The 22,481-nt window shown below is 32.3% G+C and overlaps 1 protein-coding gene across 9 annotated transcripts in view; it reads right to left on the reverse strand.

The window, feature by feature from the left end:
* LOC134715144 (amyloid-beta A4 precursor protein-binding family A member 1-like) overlaps positions 1-22,481 on the reverse strand; it is a 78,265-nt gene that overhangs the window by 27,877 nt on the left and 27,907 nt on the right. For all 9 annotated transcript variants that reach the window (XM_063577097.1, XM_063577096.1, XM_063577095.1 and 6 more), the window contains one exon: positions 19,639-19,803. In XM_063577097.1, the coding sequence (XP_063433167.1) occupies positions 19,639-19,803 (165 nt within the window). The remainder of the gene's footprint in view (positions 1-19,638; positions 19,804-22,481) is intronic.

Here is a 22,481-nt window from a genome sequence, read left to right on the forward strand (position 1 = left end):
AAGCCTTCTCTATTTTCAGAGTAAAAATCAAAAGATGAATATACACCTGAAGTTATCACATCAAAGGTAATCTCAGCTGTAAATGTGTTTCTCACACAAAACATCAATTTTCAATTATGGAAAACCATATGCTTTTCATGATCTGATAAAATATTGACAGCTCTGTGAAATGTACTATTCAGGAAAACTTCAAAATAATAAAATTGATCGAAATGAACAACCAATCAATGATTTATGAGGTAAAATTTAGTAATATCCCTGCAAATTTGTCAGGTAATATTCAATAATCAAGACTGGCATTTTGTTGTTTTTAATTAGTTTTTATCATAGATTGCATAATTCTGCTGCAATTTACTGTAAAAAAAAAATGCTTTTCTCCCTTGACATAATTTTTCCTTCTACAATTTAATTAGTTATATCAATTGATATTATGTTTTGACTATGATCAAATTAAATTATAATTTTGACTTAATTACCTATGATCAAATAAATCAGAATTCATATAGTAAGGCCAAACAAAAATATATGTCTGTTTTCTGCTGCCAAGACAAATAAATCAGTTTTTTTTTTTTTTTTGCACTCCTTGTCAGATTTGCAGTCGGTTAAATGTCATGTTTGGTTAGGGTCCTGAACCCCAAAATGATTTAATCCCTTTAAAGAAGCTTTAATTGAATAATCCTCCCAGTGCCGACAATTTCACATTTGTGCTGGGAGCAGCCATTTTGATTATTTGGGAAGCGATTTTTTCCCAGACCGGAAACGACTTTTTCCAGATTTGAATAAAAAGATCTAGGGTCGGGGGGTTTGAGTCAGGGTCGATTGGGAAACAGGAAACAGACATATATTTTTGTTTGCCTTATGTGAAGGAGGTTAAACATTGAAATGAGATGTGCCAATGCTTTTGCATCTAACATACCATTTATCATTGACCTCTAGTAGCCCCCTTTAAACAGACCTTATCACAAACTAATACATGTAAACTAAGTAAAACTTTCAAAGTCAATTGACCAAGACTGAGCAGGCAAGGTCAAATAATCTCATGGAAATAAGATGTGCCAATGCTAATACAACTGCATACCAAATCTCATTTGACCACTTCGTATAATGTTGTGAGCACTTCATATAATGTTGTGAACACTTCATATATTGTTGTGAGCTTTGCATATAATGTTGTGCTCACTGCATATAATGGTGTGACAACTACATATAATGGTGTGAGCACTTCATATATTGTTGTGAGCACTGCATATAATGGTGTGAGCACTGCATATAATGTTGTGACCACTGCATATAATGTTGTTAGTACTGCATAAAATGTTGTGACCACTGCATATAATGTTGTGAGCACTGTATATAATGGTGTGACAACTGCATTTAATGTTTTGACACCTGCATATAATGTTGTGAGCACTTCATATAATGGTGTGAGCACTGCATATAATGGTGTGAGCACTGCATATAATATTGTGAGCACTGCATATAATGGTGTGACAACTGCATATAATGTTGCGAGCACTGCATATAATGTTGCGAGCACTGCATATAATGGTGTGAACACTGCATATAATGGTGTGACAACTGCACATAATGGTAAGACAACTGCATATAATGGTGTGACCACTGCATATAATGGTGTGACAACTGCATATAATGGTGTGACCACTGCATATAATGGTGTTAGTACTGCATATAATGTTCTGACCACTGCATATAATGGTGTGACAACTGCATATAACGATGTGAGCACTGCATATAATGGTGTGACAACTGCATATAATGGTGTGAGCACTGCATATAATGGTGTGACAACTGCATATAATATTGTGAGCACTGCATATAATGGTATGACAACTGCATTTAATGTTTTGACAACTGCATATAATGTTGTGAGCACTTCATATAATGGTGTGACAACTGCACATAATGGTAAGACAACTGCATATAATGGTGTGACCACTGCATATAATGGTGTGACAACTGCATATAATGTTGCGAGCACTGCATATAAGGTTGCGAGCACTGCATATAATGGTGTGAACACTGAATATAATGGTGTGACAACTGCACATAATGGTAAGACAACTGCATATAATGGTGTGACCACTGCATATAATGGTGTGACAACTGCATATAATGGTGTGACCACTGCATATAATGGTGTTAGTACTGCATATAATGTTCTGACCACTGCATATAATGGTGTGACAACTGCATATAACGATGTGAGCACTGCATATAATGGTGTGACAACTGCATATAATATTGTGAGCACTGCATATAATGGTATGACAACTGCATTTAATGTTTTGACAACTGCATATAATGTTGTGAGCACTTCATATAACGTTGTGAGCACTGCATATAATGGTATGAGCACTGCATATAATATTGTGAGCACTGCATATAATGGTGTGACAACTGCATATAATGTTGCGAGCACTGCATATTATGTTGCGAGCACTGCATATAATGGTGTGAACACTGCATATAATGGTGTGACAACTGCACATAATGGTAAGACAACTGCATATAATGGTGTGACCACTGCATATAATGGTGTGACAACTGCATATAATGGTGTGACCACTGCATATAATGGTGTTAGTACTGCATATAATGTTCTGACCACTGCATATAATGGTGTGACAACTGCATATAACGATGTGAGCACTGCATATAATGGTGTGACAACTGCATATAATGGTGTGAGCACTGCATATAATGGTGTGACAACTGCATATAATATTGGGAGCACTGCATATAATGGTATGACAACTGCATATAATGTTCTGACCACTGCATATAATGTTGTGACCACTGCATATAATGCTGATCATCAATATAAGGCAGTAATGGTGTTCCATATATTTAAGTCTTGTTTTTGACACTGTCAAGGCAATACAAAAACTTGGAATCTTTGAACAGAAATAAACACATGAATCAAATTATTGGGAACAACCTTAGATCAAGCAAAATAAGATTTACTCTTTAATCAAATTGATTTTCAATTCTTGTTAAACAATTTTCAGAAAGTTAGGTTATACACTGTGACAATGAATGAATCTGCCATAGGACATTACCATAAGTCAAAAGTGAAAAAAACGAGGCCCTGAGGGGCATCAGGGCTTTTTAAATTATCAAGTTATTTTACTGTTTTATTTGCTGATAAATTATTTGCAATAGTAATTTGGTATTGTTAATTTATTTATTATAGTATTTACAATATGGATACATCTTTATAGTGTGATTAGAGATGTATTTTCATATATATAACAAAAGTATAAATCTTTTAAGTCACCATGTCTATATGAGCCTTAACAATTCAGGAATTTCATCAGTTGATGCCATTGTTTATCATGTTTTTTGTTTCTTTTATTTAGCAATTCAGAAATTTAGTATTTATGTATTCAGGAAGAATTAATACTACAAAGTACATAAAAGGCATAACTGGAATCAACAAAAATATTGGAAAGTACAACAGACAACATTGATCATCAATATCCCACTCCTCTAAAAATAAACTGCTTCGCCAAGCACAGCTGGATACGACCGTAGATCTCAAACCCTGAACAGTTGGGGCAAAAATGGACACACTATTCAAGCTTGAAACAGGTCTGAGTTTGAATTTTAATTAAATATCTGGCACATTATAGGTTTCTGGCTATATACAAAGAAGTAGAAAACGAATTGTGACCCCAATTTTTCTTTGGAATCTTTTTTTTTTAAAGAAAAATGCTCTTTTTAGACTGTTTTTGGACCCTTAATACTGAATGTTTTTTAAATCTCCTAACTGAATGGCAACCCTTATTTTTCTAATATATATTAACAATTGAAGGCACATACTCACTTTAGCCACCAGTATTAATTTGGTTGATTATATAGGGAATCACTGAAGCATGACAGGAGCAGGCCCCTCTTAGGCAGACAGTGGGCACCCACCTATGAAAATTTTGTGATCCACCACTGAATTGAAAGACATTTTGTCAACTTTAATTAAGACAAAGATTAGTTTTTTGAAGTTGCTCTAATATATTTGAATACTATCAACAATATTTTTTTGAGTAGTGCAATGCATGTTTTAACTAGTTTTTAAAAATTTCCAGATTTATTTGTCATTTAAAGTGTAAAAAAGAAAAAAAAGATTCCAAATGTAACTGTCACTACAGAAAACATTACAATATTCTGATTTACCATTTTTTTTCTTAATTTGTTTTTTTTTAAGCTAGCTAATACCTAATTTTTACAATCCACATCTAATTTCCGAGCTCTAATAATCCAAATCTTATTAGAAAATATCATTTAGAGATTAAGCTTGCTTATTTTGATCATTTCTACACAGAATCTCTAATACAGAGAGGATTATAGAAACAGCTGAGTTCAATTTCATTTCATTAATTTTATCAATAGAAACATATGAGAAAAACACATTATATTTCATCACCATTGTATACCTATGGCTTTGACAATATTTACTAACTGGTATTATCTGTAGGTAGTTTGTAATTCTAAATAAATGGCTTTTTGTATTAATATGGTGTTTTTTAAAAATCCATCAGATATTTTGTTTTCTAGCATTTGATTGATCTTTAATTTTGTATTCTGGTTGGGAAAAAAGAACTAGAGGCTCTAAAGAGCCTGTGTCGCTCACCTTGGTCTATGTGCATATTAAACAAAGGACACAAATGGATTCATGACAAAATTGTATTTTGGTGATGGTGATGTGTTTGAAGTTCTTACTTTACTGAACGATTTTGCTTCTTACAATTATATCTATCATGAACTTTGCCCATTAGTAACAGAGAACTATATTTGGTAAAAATTTACATAAATTTACCAAATTAATGAAAATTGTTAAAAATTGACTATAAAGGGCAATAACTCCTTAAGGGGTCAATTGACCATTTAGGTCATGTTGACTTATTTGTAGATCTTACTTTGCTGAACATTATTGCTGTTTACAGTTTATCGCTATCTATAATAGTATTCAAGATAACCAAAAACGGCAAAATTTCTTTAAAAATTACCAATTGGAGGGCAGAAACCCAACAACCAGTTGTCCAATTCATCTGAAAAATTCAGGGCAGATAGATATTGACTTGATTAAAAATTTAACTTCTTGTCAGATTTGCTCTAGATGCTTTGGTTTTATAGTTATAAGCAAAAAACTGCATTTTACCCCTATGTTCTTTTTTTAGCCGTGGCGGCCATCTTGGTTGAATGGCCAGGTCATCGGACACATTTTTCAAACTAGATACCCCAAAGATGATTGTGGCCTAGTAGTTTCAGTGGAGATTTTGTAAAAGATTACTTAGATTTACGAAAAATGGTTAAAGATTGACTATAAAGGGCAATAACTCCTAAAGGGGTCAACTGACCATTTTGGTCATGTTGACTTATTTGTAGATCTTACTTTGCTGAACATTATTGCTGTTTACAATTTATCTCTATCTATAATAATATTCAAGATAATAACCAAAAACAGCAAAACTTCCTCAAAATTACCAATTCAGGGGCAGCAACCCAACAACCGATTGACCGATTCATCTGAAAATTTCAGGGCAGATAGTTCTTGACCTGATAAACATTTTTATCCCATGTCAGATTTGCTCTAAATGCTTTGGTTTTTGAGTTATAAGCCAAAAACTGCATTTTACCCCTATGTTCTATTTTTAGCGGTGGCGGCCATCTTGGTTGGTTGACCAGGTCACGCCACACATTTTTTAAACTAGATACCCCAAAGATGATTGTGGCCAAGTTTGGATTAATTTGGCCAAGTAGTTTCAGAGGAGAAGATTTTTGTAAAAGATTACTTTAATTTACGAAAAATGGTTAAAAATTGACTATAAAGGGCAATAACTCCTAAACGGGTCAACTGACCATTTTGGTCATGTTGACTTATTTGTAGATCTTACTTTGCTGAACATTATTGCTGTTTACAGTTTATCTCTATCTATAATAATATTCAAGATAATAACCAAAAACAGCAAATTTCCTCAAAATTACCAATTCAGGGGCAGCAACCCAACAACCGATTGACCGATTCATCTGAAAATTTTAAGGCAGATAGATCTTGACCTGATAAACATTTTTATCCCATGTCAGATTTCCTCAAAATGCTTTGGTTTTTGAGTTATAAGCCAAAAACTGCATTTTACCCCTTTGTTCTATTTTTAGCCGTGGCGGCCATCTTGGTTGGTTGACCAGGTCACGCCACACATTTTTTAAACTAGATACCCCAAAGATGATTGTGGCCAAGTTTGGATTAATTTGGCCAAGTAGTTTCAGAGGAGAAGATTTTTGTAAAAGATTACTTTAATTAACGAAAAATGGTTAAAAATTGACTATAAAGGGCAATAACTCCTAAACGGGTCAACTGACCATTTTGGTCATGTTGACTTATTTGTAGATCTTACTTTGCTGAACATTATTGCTGTTTACAGTTTATCTCTAACTATAATAATATTCAAGATAATAACCAAAAACAGCAAAATTTCTCCAAAATTACCAATTCAGGGGCAGCAACCCAACAACCGATTGACCGATTCATCTGAAAATTTCAGGGCAGATAGATCTTGACCTGATAAACATTTTTACCCCATGTCAGATTTGCTCTAAATGCTTTGGTTTTTGAGTTATAAGCCAAAAACTGCATTTTACCCCTATGTTCTATTTTTAGCCGTGGCGGCCATCTTGGTTGGTTGACCGGGTCACGCCACACATTTTTTAAACTAGATACCCCAATGATGATTGTGGCCAAGTTTGGTTTGATTTGGCCCAGTAGTTTCAGAGGAGAAGATTTTTGTAAAAGTTAACGACGACGGACGACGACGACGACGGACGACGGACGACGACGGACGACGACGGACGACGGACGCCGGACGCCAAGTGATGAGAAAAGCTCACTTGGCCCTTCGGGCCAGGTGAGCTAAAAAAGAAAAGAAAAAAAACAACTTTTCATTATTCAAAATAATACCATGATCATACAATGCTCTGACACTGTTTATTCCATGTACTGTATAAAATGTTGTGTTTTACATATAAACAAAAAGGTGATCTATTAGACAACAACCAACAACAAAAATAATCCAAAGACATCAAGTGTTCAAGAAATCAACACTCTCAAATGGAAGCCACTGGAATCTTAACAATTTGCTTAACTATAAGTCACCCTGAGTCTTAAGTGTTTTGAATAAATTCACAGACTAGCAAATACCAAAAAAAATTCTTTTTTGTTAATATTGAACTGCAGTTTTTCTGGGTTATGAAAAAATATGAAATTTTAATTGATGAGACTTATAAAGACTGCAACACAAACCCCACTAAGACAGGGGTGATCTTAGGTGCACTGGAATGGAAAGCAGATTCTACTCTATATGTGCCATGGATACAACAGTATACGAAATATCATTGACATACATGTACCAATAGTGGTTTCACTTCAATTGACCGTCTCACAAGTTTTAAAAACATTTTAACTAAATAAATGGTCCAATTTCAGTAGACCTTGACAGAGGGAACAGGGCAAACTAATCTGAAACTTTAACAATTGTTGACACCACCATTGCTGGAAAAAATAAGACTTAGTCTTACCTTCACAAATGTGTCAAGCCTAGACCAAATAAAAACTAGGAATACAAAAAATGTAACAAAAAGTTTCAGAAGCAAAAAATAAAAGTGTAAAAATTCAAGTTAAAGTTATTTAAAAAATAAGTCAATAATGGGTTTTAGAATAGATAAATAAACTCATCATAGATACTAGGATTGAAATTTTATATATGAGCCAGACTGCGCTTCGACTACAAAAGACTCATCAGTGACACTTGAATAAAAAAATGTTAAAAAGGTAAAAATAAAGTATGAAAATACACAGGTAAACACACACAGGAAGACACACTGTAAGTATATAAGTGATGGGTCCAAAAAGGCATTAGAATATTTCACCTAAAAATATATAGCCCTCATGATCCAAATTTCATAAATCAACAACTGTAGTTTATAAAAACCTTGATTTTAAAACAAAGAAAATATTGTAAAAAAACTAAAAACTCATAGTGAAATTTATTTTCCATTAAACAATATTTTAAAAGCTTTCAAATAAAAATATAAACTCTTTTAACACTTTAGAGACATAAATAAATGTGTTTTATAATAATCAAATGTCTTACCTCTTTCTGTGTTTCCAAAATAAGTTCCACAGGTTCATATTTAGTGGTTTGATAATTTGGCATTCGAAAATACCCTCCAATAGTAAACATTTTTATTCCTTTTAAATATCTAATTTTTCTTTTACAGTAACTGTTCTAATGAATTAATTATTTCGCTAACTTTAACTGACATTTTTAAGAAATGTTCAAACACATCATGCAGACCTCTAAAATAACTGAACACAGTCCATGTTTACAAATGTTTTTTTCCTCTCAATTTGTGAAAATTTTATCATCATTTTCAATATGAAAATTCTGAATTGTTATCTTCTTCAAAATATAATATAAATACATAAGTCATATCTTTTCTTGTGAGTATCTTTGAAAGGCATACATATTAATATATAACTATAAATTAACCAAGTCCACTTCAACAGTTACTAATCCTATTGTCCAATCAAAGCCGATCATTAATTATTTAAAAGTGGAATAATCCTATGCGGCACTAAGAAATTTTCTCCGTTGGTATCAAGCCGAGTTCACTGACATACAAAATTAATTTCAAACATTTTTATTTTACAACAGACTAGTTACAAACATGCTAATTTCTCAGGAACTATTCAATAATAATGTAAGCCTAGTATGATTAATGAACTAGCCAATGCTAAACACGCATGGCTTTCCAACTTAGCAAAATATTCAATTAAGAATTGATATTTAAGTATCAATTTTCTTCTGAACTAAGTAAATTCTTTCTTTAGCAATAAATTTTCAACAACTAATTTTCACCTGACTTTTTTTTTTCTTGTTAAGTTTTTATTTTTATTTTTTCGTAAATGTTACGTTAGAAACTAGTGCAATCAGCAATATAATGAAAGGAAATGATCTTCCAAACTTGTTGTTTAAAAGTAACCTTGTGTGGTTTATTTGCTTGATTTATCATTAGTTACAAACGGTATTGATGCACAGAATAAATTCAATTCCTTTCGGTAAATGAAACAGATAAACTGGTACTTATCTACTTGATGCAAAAATCACAATCATAATTAAGGTTTGGGATTTTTCCTGACAAAAGTCATTTTGGTAACTGTCACGTATAATTGGACAGTTGGTGTAGACAATTATCTATCTGGGAATATTTTTTAACGAGACACACAGGTAATGAAAAAATCAATGCAAGTTGGGAAATTAAAACAAGTTTTTAAGTTAATCCTGTTATAAAATTGATTATTTCATTGTTTGTATGACACATTTATGAGAAAACAACATACCAGAAGCTATAATCAAATCATCTTTTCTAATATGAAGCCAATGATGAGATTAATATTTTACAGTAACGGAAATAAACATTACGGAGAAGGAAATGAATACAACTCTAAATTACCAACACCAAAAATGAAGTGATGTAAAACGCTAAACCATATGCTCTGAAGGGCACAGCTTTATACGACGGCAGAGTTCAAACCCTGAACAGTTGGGGCAAGTATGGACACAACATGCAAGCTTGATACAATTCTGAATTTGGATTGTGAGTAAATAGTTGACACAACATAGGTTTCTGACACAGAATGAATGTGGTCTAAGAACTTAAACTTAAAAACTTAAAAATTTTAAATTGGACATTTACCTATTATGGTCCAATATCCAAAATCTAAATACATGGTTAGGTTAAGCATATCAAAGAACCCAAAGAATTCATTTTTTTATGAAATCAAATAATGTTCAATTTTAGACCCTTTAGACCTCAATGTGGACCAATTTGATAACTGGGCCTAAATATCAAAAATCTAATTACATGGTTAGATTCAGCATAAATCAAAGAACCCCATATATTCAATTTTTGTTGAAATCAAACAAAAGTTTAATTTTAGACCCCGATTTGAACCAATTTGAAAACTGGGCCTATAATCAAAAATCTAAATACATGTTTAGATTCAGCAGATCAAAAAACCCGAAGGATATCAATTTTTGTTGTAATCAAACAAAAAAAGTTTAATTTTGGACCCCTTTTTGGACCAACTTGTAAACTGGGCCCATTATCAAAAAGAAAAGTATATGTTTAGATTCAGCATATCAAAGAACCACAAGAATTCATTTTTTGTTAAAATCAAACTAAGTTTAATTTTGGACCCTTTGGACCTTAATGTAGACCAATTTGAAAACAGGACCAAAAATTAAGAATCTACATACACAGTTAGATTCGGCATTTCAAAGAACCCCAATTATTCAATTTTTGAAGAAATCGAACAAAGTTTAATTTTGGACCCTTTGGGCCCCTAATTCCTAAACTGTTGGGACCAAGACTCCCAAAATCAATCCCAACCTTCCTTTTATGGTCATAAACCTTTTGAGAAATTTGATAGATTTCTGTTTACTTATACTTATTAAATTATTGTGCTAAACCCAAGAAAAATGCTTACATGGGTCCTTTTTTGGCCCCTAATTCCTAAACTGTTGAGACCAAAACTCCCAAAATTGATTCGAAATTTTGTTTGTGGTCATTAACCTTGTGTTTAAATTTCATAGATTTCTAGTTACTTAAACTAGAGTTATAGTGCGAAAAACAATGTGTCTTCGGACGAAGTCGACGCCAACGTCATACCAATATACGATTTTTGCAGTCATATAAAAACTGCCATAATTGCTTTGTAAGTCAAAATCAAATTCAGTCAAGTAAAAATATATGATTACTAATATAAAAGTTTGAAAGAGTATTTGGTAAAATTCTGTCAACATGGCAAATGATTTTTTCATATATGAAATGCTTTTGATGTTCCGTCTTCTTTCAGAATAATCCATTTTTTCATTCTTGGTGTATGAGTTACAATAAGTCTGCCAGCTAGACCAACTCTGTATGTATCATTCATTATAAAAAGGCTTTATATAAAAGATCTGGACAAAACATGTCTAAGACATATGTTTTTATTATAATTATCTACTAATATACAAATATATCTTCATTAGATAATCATGATTTCAGCGGATGTCATTGATTGCATACTTGATAGATATAAGGAGATGTGGTATGAGTGTGAATGAAACAACTCTCCAACCTAGTCACAATGTATAAAATGTAAACTATTAAAGTTCAAAGTACAGCCTTCAACACAGAGCCTTGGCTCACACTGAAAAGCAAGCTATAAAGGGCCACATAAATGACTACTTCAAAACCATTCTCCTTTTAGACTGCTATGTAAAACCATATAGTCAAATCAAAACAGTACTTATGAAATTATTGTAAAACAGAAAAGCTTTAAAGATAACCATTAATAATAGTAAATATGTGTAAATGTCCTTACTATGAATTAAAACTTGTATCATAATAAATGTTGAGTACATGTTTGTACAAAGTTTTTACTGTAAAGTTTTCCAAACATTAATTTGGCAGGTGAAGGATAACATGATTTTTCTACGATAAAGGAGACAAAGTCCCATATTATAACACATATCAATGATTGGAAAATAACCATCAAATACATAGACAGGTGGCTTTGTAAATGATTTACTTGGTATGTGCTTTCACTCCAAGTACAATCAATTTGAAATTGACTAAAATCAAATGTTTTTGTTCAGATAACACATTGAGGTAGCTTTTCCCTGATGTCGGAACTACATTTATTGTGATGTCATCAATTCTAAAATTCGTAATTATAGTTAGTATAACCTCAACTTTAAAATAGACATTTACAGAAGTCTGAACTAAAGTCAAATCAAACCCTTATTGCGGCTATAAATAACACATAATGCTAAGTTTATAAAGCAAGAGTCCTCAGATATTATAAGATAGGCCAATTTATCAAGTGTCTTAGAAATGACATATGACTTTTTTTTATATTAAAATATATCCTTGAACACCACAGATGCTTACGACAACATTGATAAAGGTCCTTGTCAAGCTTTAATGAATTTTCAGAATAAACTATTTGTTGATCAGCTTTCTCCGCCATTCCGTAAATACCAGCTTCTAATATATATACAGAAATGAACTCATTAATTACAGGCAACTTAAAAGTTATATCTAAAGACGAGAGCTAAGGAATACTTAATTCTGAAAATTCATTAAAACTTGTCAAGGATTTTAATAGGCTTGTGGTCACAGGCATGAAAAACAAAAATTACCATTACAATAAAATCAAACGCAAAAATTCATGAGGGACGTGCAGTCTGTATATGGCTTGAAAATTTATTCTTTTTATCACATGTAAGAATTAATCAAATACAAGGAATCAAAATAGAAGTCAATACTGTTTCAAAGCAGTCAAGAATCAAGATATAGAATACAATAGTAGATATTCCAAACTCTGAAGAGAAGGTGTATAAAATTATCAAATATGGAAGTCAAACTGTATGTATTATTTGATTTGAAGTTGTTAATTATTCTTTGACCTTATCATAATGAAAAATATTTGCATTAAAACTATTTTTCTTAATAAAAATCGCATTTATAAGTACATGTACAAGTAGTTAATTTCCTTATCCAGTACATATGAATCCTCTATATGTTATATGTGGTACTATCTATATATCTGATTAACGATCAGCTAAAACGTTTGAGTTAAGCTATTTTGTTTCAAGTAATATATTTTTTAATGAGTTCCTGACTTTTGCTTTGAGGGATGTTGCTTGCACAACCTAAATGTCAATGTATTTTGTAAAATGTTAATCCATTTAATGACAATTTTCCTTTATTTCAGATTTTATATATATACAATATTAGTGTAAATAACTACAAGTCTGGTTGATCTTGATGTCCACATTCTGTCGGAAAAAAATGGTTTTATATAAAATTGAAAAACAATGTCAGAAGCACCAATTATTTAATAGTGTTTTTTAAATTTCACAGCTTTACCATGTCTTTTTATTTAAAATATGATTTACAGATCCATTGGTAGATCTAAACTGAATGTTTTGCCAACCTATTAATATCCTGAAATGTGACAAACGTACCAAAGGCAGCCACTGGTAACACTATTGTAGGCAGAGCAACAAAAAATCACAAGAGTGCACCCGCTGAAATGTCTCGCCTTCTTTACTTATCATAGATATAAAAATATGTTGATAGACCAAATATAAAGCTTTATTACAACTCTCACATAAACTCAACATTAAAAAAGAAAACAAAACATTGATCAATGAACCATGAAAATGAGGTCAAGGTCAGATGAACCATGCCAGGCTGAAATGTACAGCTAACAATTCTTCAATACAAAAAATATAGTTGACTTATTGCTTATAAATTCAGAAAAACAGACCAAAACACAAGAACTTAACACTGAACAATAAGCTGTGAAAATGAGGTCAAGGTCAAATAAAACCTGCGTAACAGACAAATAGTTCATAAATCATTTCCATACACTAAATATAGTTGACCTAATGCATAAAGTATTAGAAAAATAGACCAAAACTCAAAAATTTAACTTTGACCACTGAACCATGAAAATGAGGTCAAGGTCAGATGAAACCTGTCAGCTAGACATGTACACCTAACAATCATTCCATACACCAAAAATAGTAGACCTATTGCATATAGTATAAGAAAAACAGACCAAAGCACAAAAACTTAACTATAACCACTGAACCATAAAAATGAGGTCAAGGTCAGATGACACCTGCCAGTTGGACATGTACACCTTACAGTCCTTCCATACACCAAATATACTAGGCCTATTGCTTATAGTATCTGAGATATGGACTTAACCACCAAAACTTAACCTTGTTCACTGATCCATGAAATGAGGTCGAGGTCAAGTGAAAACTGTCTGACGGGCATGAGGACCTTGCAAGGTACGCACATACCAAATATAGTTATCCAATTACTTATAATAAGAGAGAATTTAACATTACAAAAAAATCTTAACTTTTTTTTCAAGTAGTCACTGAACCATGAAAATGAGGTCAAGGACATTGGACATGTGACTGACGGAAAGTTTGTAACATAAAGCATCTATATACAAAGTATGAAGCATCCAGGTCTTCTACCTTCTAAAATATAAAGCTTTTAAGAAGTGAGCTAACACCGCCGCCGCCGTAGCCGCCGCCAGAACACTATCCCTATGTCGGGCGTTCTGCAACAAAAGTTGCAGGCTCGACAAAAAACTATTTTGGTTAACAAAAATTTTCCATCATTGCTGCTCAACACTGCAATAACAGCTTTCAGAATTCATGATAATTATGCCATCAAATAAACTGTTGTCACACTCATATGTCGCACCTTTAAAATAGGTTCTTCAAAATGTTTTGCTTGATAAAATTACTTAGGATTTCTGTGAATATTTTAACTAACATAGTTGTGTTCTACATAATTTCTATGATGTGGCAAACAATTACATGAATGACATTGTCTGTAATTGGAACTGGCATTTTAGTCCCCTCTGAGAATGTTCTAATAAGGAAATATAATTAACATTGTTACAGCACTGCTAACTATTGGAGGACAAGTCCAATTAACTAAAACTTTGTCATATAATCGTCCATCCAGTTTTATTGAATTTCATAATTCATTCTCATCAGATTATTATTGACATAAATAAAAATATGCGATTTTGTAAGATGTGTCTGCTAAATCATACTGCAGCTGTCTATGTATCACAGTTTTGACATGTCCTATGATCGCTATGGGAAGAGAGAGTGTCACTGATTAATAAATATTACACTTAATTTATAAAGTTCGTTCCTAGGTGAGTAAAGTGTAATAGTTCATCCTTAGTATTAATAAATGTTACACAAGTTAATTTATAAAGCTTGTTCCTAAGTGAGTAAAGTGTAATAGTTCATCCTTAGTAGAATGACATTATAGGAAGGGTGACAGTTGATGGTGAAATATTATTACGTCTAATTGTTACAAGTTACTGAGGCTTCTAACCTTAAACTGAGATTCTAAGAAGACAAAGTGTAAAAGGTCATAAGGAATTCTGTCCTCATAGTGCATGGATGCCCACTTGTTCAGTGGACCGTGTAATTGGGGTAAAAACTATAATTTGGCATTAAAAACTGTAATCACAGAGATATGTATCGCCTCTTTGGTTATTTTGTTTTTATTGTGCATATTCTGAGTGTTTCCCTAATTTGACCAAAAACTTAAGCCATAATTAATAGAGTCTTCAAATTAGTGAAACACTCAGAATATGAACAATAAAAATAATCCAAAAGCAAGAGTTTCCATCAGTTTGTACTTTTTGGTTAAGGAGACAAAAAAGTGATTTGTGGTGAGTCATGTTTCATATCAGGCTAATTGACATCTACCGTACTGTTATATACTGGCTATTGTTGCTTTCACTTTGTTGAGAGCTGTTTTCACAACCTGTATTTATCACAAAATGTCAATATATATCTATCACGTAAACCTTAAATTATCTGTCACTACAATCATCTATTATACCACTCCATGTACTGACCAGCCAAATGTCAATGAACAATCAACTCTCATTCCAAAGAACAGATATTGCTGTAATGTATCAAATTGGGGAACAATCTGACAGACAGGGGAAGACTATACTCCTTACATTACTTCCAAGGCCATGCATATATTTCTCATCCAATTTTCTTACACTGAAGATGGAAACATCAAAACATCTGCCCCCTAGAGATCCATCAAGAATGACATTTTGGGGAAGGAGCAATTATAATTTTCAAAATAGTCCTTATTACATAGTCTGGGTTAACCTAATGTGGATAAAAAATTAAGAAGAGGAGGCTATATGTTTATAGATGATGAAAACTGTATTTCAAAAACGAATCATTCATGTAAACTTAATTACCAAAAGGCCAGTGAAACAATGGGGTTCAAAGTTCATGTGTTTCTTTTTTTCAAACCATTTAGCAAAAGATAAATGCATCTAAGACAGGCTCTATAAAAAACTAGATGTGTCAAAGCCACAGGAATGGTACCGTCTCAAGAAGTTAAAAAATCTGCAATTTCAATAACACATGTGGACACAAACATGATGGTATTAATAAGTCTCACATATCAAAAATCAGCTTAAAATCTGGAGGCAAATTAAAAAAAAGTCTGTATAACTGTGATTTTCAACAACTTTCAAAGTTGTAAACCCTTAATTTTTAGAACAAGAGTGCACACGCTGAAATGTCTCGCCTAGTTTACTAATCATTGATATTATGTTAATAGACCTAAATATAAAGCTTTATTACAACTGTCACATAAACTCTACACTAACCAAGAAAATGAAACATTCATCAATGAACCATGAAAATGAGGTCACGGTCAGATGAACCATGCCAGGCAGTCATATACAACTAACAATTCTTCAATACAACAAATATAATTGACTTATTGCTTGTAAATTAAGAAAAACAGACCAAAACACAAACACTTAACACTTAGCAATGGATCGTGAAAATGAGGTCAAGGTCAAATAAAACCTGCTTAACAGACCTATAGATCATAAAATATTTCCATACACCAAATATAGTTGACCTAATGCATAAAGTATTAGAAAAATAGACCAAAACTCAAAAACTTAACTTTGACCATTGAACCATGAAAATGAGGTCAAGGTCAGATGACACCTGTCAGTTAGACATGTACACCTTACAATCATTCCATACACCAAATATAGTAGACCTATTGCATAAAGTATAAGAAAAAAGAGACCAAAACACAAAAACTTAACTATAACCACTGAACCATGAAATGAGGTCAAGGTCAAATAACACCTGCCAGTTGAACATGTACATGTTACAGTCCTTCCATACACCGAATTTACTAGACCTATTGCTTATAGTATCTGAGATATGGACTTGACCACCAAAACTTAACCTTGTTCACTGATCCATGAAATGAGGTCGAGGTCAAGTGAAAACTGCCTGAGAGGCATGAGGACCTTGCAAGGTACACACATACCAATTACTTATAATAAGAGAGAAATTAACATTACAAAAAATGTTAACTTTTTTTTCAAGTAGTCACTGAACCATGAAAATAAGGTCAAGGACATTGGACAAGTGACTGACGGAAAGTTCCTAACATGAGGCATCTATATACAAAGTATGAAGCATACAGGTCTTCTATCTTCTAAAATATAAAGCTTTTAAGAAGTTAGCTAACGCCGCCGGATCACTATCCCTATGTCAAGCTTTCTGCAACAAAAGTTGCAGGCTCGACAAAAAATTAGTGGAGCTAAACGAAACTTAAACTTGATCTGTAACTCATCATGGTTTGCTCACATACCAAAAATCATCCCAATATCTGAAAGGGTTTAGAAAAAAAGTCTGTATAACTGTGCTTTTCAACAATTTATCAAAGCCCATAAATAAGGTAAAAACTTGATCTGTAACTCACCATGGTTAACTCAAATATAAAAAATTTGTAAGGGTTCCGCGGAACCCAGTGTCTCGCCTATTTTTGCTGTAAATCGCAGGCTCAACAACAATGAGGAAAAAATTCAATAAAAATATTCCTCTTGTTACTATTTTATGATTGTAAGAAAATCTAAGTCCATTTAAAAGTAAATTACAGAAAAATCAGTGTAATCTTTTTACAAACTTTACTTCTGGAATCTGGATACAATCTTTTGATCATAAATAAACTTCTGTCCAAGTTTGGTACAAACCCAGGATAGTTTAAGAAAGTTATTAAAATTTTAAAAACTTTAACCACAGAGTGAATGTAATGGTTCCCCGCAGAAAAACTAAGTCCATTTATAGTAAAATACGGAAAAAATGGATTTATTTATTTACAAAATTTACTTCTGGATACTATATTATGATCATAAACAAGCTTCTGTCCAAGTTTGGTACAAACCCAGGATAGTTGGAGAAAGTTATTAAAATTCTAAAAACTTTAACCACAGAGTGAATGTTTTGTTTCCCCGCAGAAAAAACTAAGTCCATTTATAGTAAAATACAGAAAAAATGGAATTTTATTTTTACAAAATTTACTTCTGGATACTATCTTATGATCATAAACAAGCTTCTGTCAAAGTTTGGTAGAAATCCAGTATGGTTTAAGAAAGTTATTAAAATTTCAAAAACTTTAACCACAGAGTGAATATTTGTTGACGCCGCCGACGACGCCGACGGAATGTAGGATCGCTTAGTCTCGCTTTTTCGACTAAAGTCGAAGGCTCGACAAAAATCAGCCAAATATCTGAAGGCGTTTAGAAAAAAACTCTGTATAATGGTTTGTTGTGGAATGACGGAATAACGGAATTACAGACAAGGGTAAAACTATATGGCATAAAAATCATAGTTGAACATTAAAAGGAGTCAGTTTCCAAGTTAAGTTTATAAATATTTTGCTAGCTGAACCCCTTCTTTTTATATATCATATAAGGAGTAGACTGGCAAATTTAACACTTTTTTCACATTGGCTGAGTAGATTCAGAAGATGAGATTTTTGTAAAACTAAATGGACAACAATGTCGGAAAATAGACTCCAAGTAATGAGAATAGCTCACTAGACCCTTTCAATAGGATAGATAAAAAGCACATGAGAATAACTGAAGAGTACTAGATTTGATATTTTACAATGACCCTTCATTTCAAAGATGATTTATGATCCTAGACTAATCTGCAGTATTAGACCGTGATCATCTGATGATTATAGAAGTCAAATAACTACTGACCAATCAGAATACTTATATTAAGACCAATTGACCAATCAGGTATTATTTCATCATCAATCTGCATCATCTAAATGTTTTAACATCATTCTGCATCATCTGAGTGTTTTAGCATCAATCTGCATCACCTTAGCATTTAGAGTGTGAAGCTAATTACAAATCAATGAATCTGGTGTTAGTTAATAACAAGTCAACACAATTATAGCTTTATCAATAATTTGTAGTCATTAATTTTTCATTTATGTCTACCAAGAATGTCCAGTCGATATTTTTTATTGATAAAATGTTTCTTTTGTACAGTTCACTTGTCATTTGTATCTTTTGTGATACAGAAAAGAGATAAACATTATTATGATATCTATTAATTAGCCCACAATTAATGTAACAATAAAAAAAATATTTTGTTATGATTCAGATTATCTGACTAACACTTTATTTTATGTCCAGCTCTCATCATTTATTGCAGATTGTAAAAATAAAAAAAAATCTATCAGTTTCTGACATTTCCATTTCTATCTTTATGTGTTACGACCTTGGTCATCAATTAAAAAACTTCTAGAGTTTGAATATCAAACTCTTTGTACAGCTCTTGCTTTTGCAAAGCTTATATACATACAATTTTACTTGATATGGGGGATGAAAACATCTTTTCATAAATGATTGATGGTATTTTACACTACATGTATCTGCAAATTTACACATCTTCAGTATACGACTTGACCATATATAGCTCTGCCTAATCAGAATAATATGAATGATGATGTACTTGACCATATATGGCATAAATTAAGAACTCTGCCTAATCAGAATAATGTGAATGATGATGTATTAGCTGGCTCAGTGAAAAGGACATATCCTTGAGAATGATCAGTGTCTGAAAGTGATAATTTTAATGTTCATTAAAAAATTCATACCTCATCTGATTCAAAAACATGACACAAAATTTTGGCTTGTTTTTTCTTGCGTAAAGAATCATCTCCAGGACTTGACAATATTCTCCGTCTTGCCATTATAACTAATATGTCCCCTATATCTGCTATATAAGATATTGTTCTTAAAGCATGGTCCATCATTATCTCCTATAAAAGATTAAAAAAACATTGGTATATAATAAGGAAATTTAAAAGAAGTTCAAAGAGTTTCCTATAAAATAATTATCAGAATAACAAATCCATAAATATCAAAGGAGATAGAGAGTTAGTTTTCTCATTTGAATTGTTTTACATTTGTCATTTTGGGCCTTTTATAGCTGACTACGCGGTATGGCATTTGGTCATTGTAAAAGGCCATACAGTGAGCTATAGTTATTAATTTCTGTGTCATTTGGTCTCTTCTGGAGTGTTGTCTCATTGGCAATTATACCACATCTTCTCTTATATTTGCAATTGAATGTGTTTCCACTGGAAAAGAAATTATGTTTATACTGCTGTTTGTCACTATCAAAATATGGGGTATGACTACTTATGAGACCGCTAATCACAGATATCAAAGGAGGATGATGTATACAACTATGGCACTCAGTATAGCCTTCAACAATGAGCAAACACCCATACTTATATAAGGCAATAATAGATGTAGATTGACAAAATGTATAACAGTTCAAGAAAAACAACTATTTGTCTTTAATAAAAAGCATCATCTAAAATTGTGACCTCCTTAAGATGACCGTGACTAAGAATTAAAAAACATTTTAAGCTGGCAAGAGAAAACTGCAATGCATATGCGGGACACCATTTTCTCACTAGCTAAAATGTTAAAGGATGATTTAAGTCAAAAGCATGTTAAACATTATCTACATCTTAATCATCAGAATGGCAATTCTCCAACACAAACACCTAAGGTAATATGATATTGATTTTTTTTAAGACAATAGTGAAATGAAAAAGAACCCACAGATTCTATAAGCAGACATAGTCTTTAGTTCATTAAAAATAGTTGATTAAGATTAACATGCTGACAGCGCATTATCAACTTTCTAATAATATTTTGTAATAGCTGTATCCCTTAGGGAAAACTTGTTTCTACTTATATGTTATTAATATTCAGTTTTTTTCCATTAAAATACTATCCCTAGGTAAAAATGTCACCACTCATTATCACTAAGATAAAAATATTTTTATTGCAAGGCCGTTGAAGATGATATTGTCTTCTATAAGATAATCATTAAATGAGTTTATCACAGGGAAGAAGTTACAAATATGTAAATTTCTATCAGGTTAATAGTTTTCTATGATCCCTTATGAGATCACAAGCTAAAACTGCTGCTTGTCCCTACTAAAATATGTGGTCTGATTACTTATGAGACCATTAACCAAAACTGCTGGCTGTCCTTAATAAAATGTGTGGTATGATCCCTCATGAGACCATGAACCAAAACTCCTGCCTGTCGCTACTAAAATATGTGGTCTGATTACTTATGAGACCATTAACCAAAACTGCTGGCTGTCCTTAATAAAATGTGTGGTATGATCCCTTTTGAGACCATGAACCAAAACTCATGCCTGTTGCTTATAAAATATGTTGTATGATTACTTATGAGACCATTAACCAAAACTGCTGCCTGTCGCTTATAAAACATGTGGTATGATTACTTATGATACTATTAACCAAAACTGCTGCCTGTCGCTTATAAAATATTTTGCATGATTACTTATGAGACCACTTACTAAAACTGCTGCCAGTCGCTTATAAAATATGTGGTATGAATACTTATGAGACCATTGATCAAAACTGCTGCCTGTCCCTAATCAAATATGTGGTAGGATTACTTATGAGACCATTAACCAAATCTTCTGCCTGTCGCTTATAAAATATTTTGCATGATTACTTATGAGACCACTTACTAAAACTGCTGCCAGTCTCTTATAAAATATGTGGTATGATTACTTATGAGACCATTGATCAAAACTGCTGACTGTCCCTAATAAAATATGTTGTATGATTACTTATGAGACCATTAACCAAAACTGCTGCCTGTCACTTATAAAATATGTGGTATGATTACTTATGAGACCATTAACCAAAACTGCTGCCTGTTGCTTATAAAATATGTGGAAGGATTACTTGTGAGACCACTTACTAAAACTGCTGCCAGTCGCTTATAAAATATGTGGTATGAATACTTATGAGACCATTGATCAAAACTGCTGCCTGTCCCTAATCAAATATGTGGTAGGATTACTTATGAGACCATTAACCAAATCTTCTGCCTGTCGCTTATAAAATATTTTGCATGATTACTTATGAGACCACTTACTAAAACTGCTGCCAGTCTCTTATAAAATATGTGGTATGATTACTTATGAGACCATTGATCAAAACTGCTGCCTGTCCCTAATCAAATATGTGGTAGGATTACTTATGAGACCATTAACCAAATCTTCTGCCTGTCGCTTATAAAATATTTTGCATGATTACTTATGAGACCACTTACTAAAACTGCTGCCAGTCTCTTATAAAATATGTGGTATGATTACTTATGAGACCATTGATCAAAACTGCTGACTGTCCCTAATAAAATATGTTGTATGATTACTTATGAGACCATTAACCAAAACTGCTGCCTGTCACTTATAAAATATGTGGTATGATTACTTATGAGACCATTAACCAAAACTGCTGCCTGTTGCTTATAAAATATGTGGAAGGATTACTTGTGAGACCATTAACCAAAACTACTGCCTGTCGCTTATAAAATATCTGGTATGATTTCTAATGAGACCACAAACTAAAACTGCTGGATGTCGCTAATAAAATA

This window comes from Mytilus trossulus, chromosome 4 (assembly GCF_036588685.1).
Source record: "Mytilus trossulus isolate FHL-02 chromosome 4, PNRI_Mtr1.1.1.hap1, whole genome shotgun sequence".
Taxonomy (NCBI): domain Eukaryota; kingdom Metazoa; phylum Mollusca; class Bivalvia; order Mytilida; family Mytilidae; genus Mytilus; species Mytilus trossulus.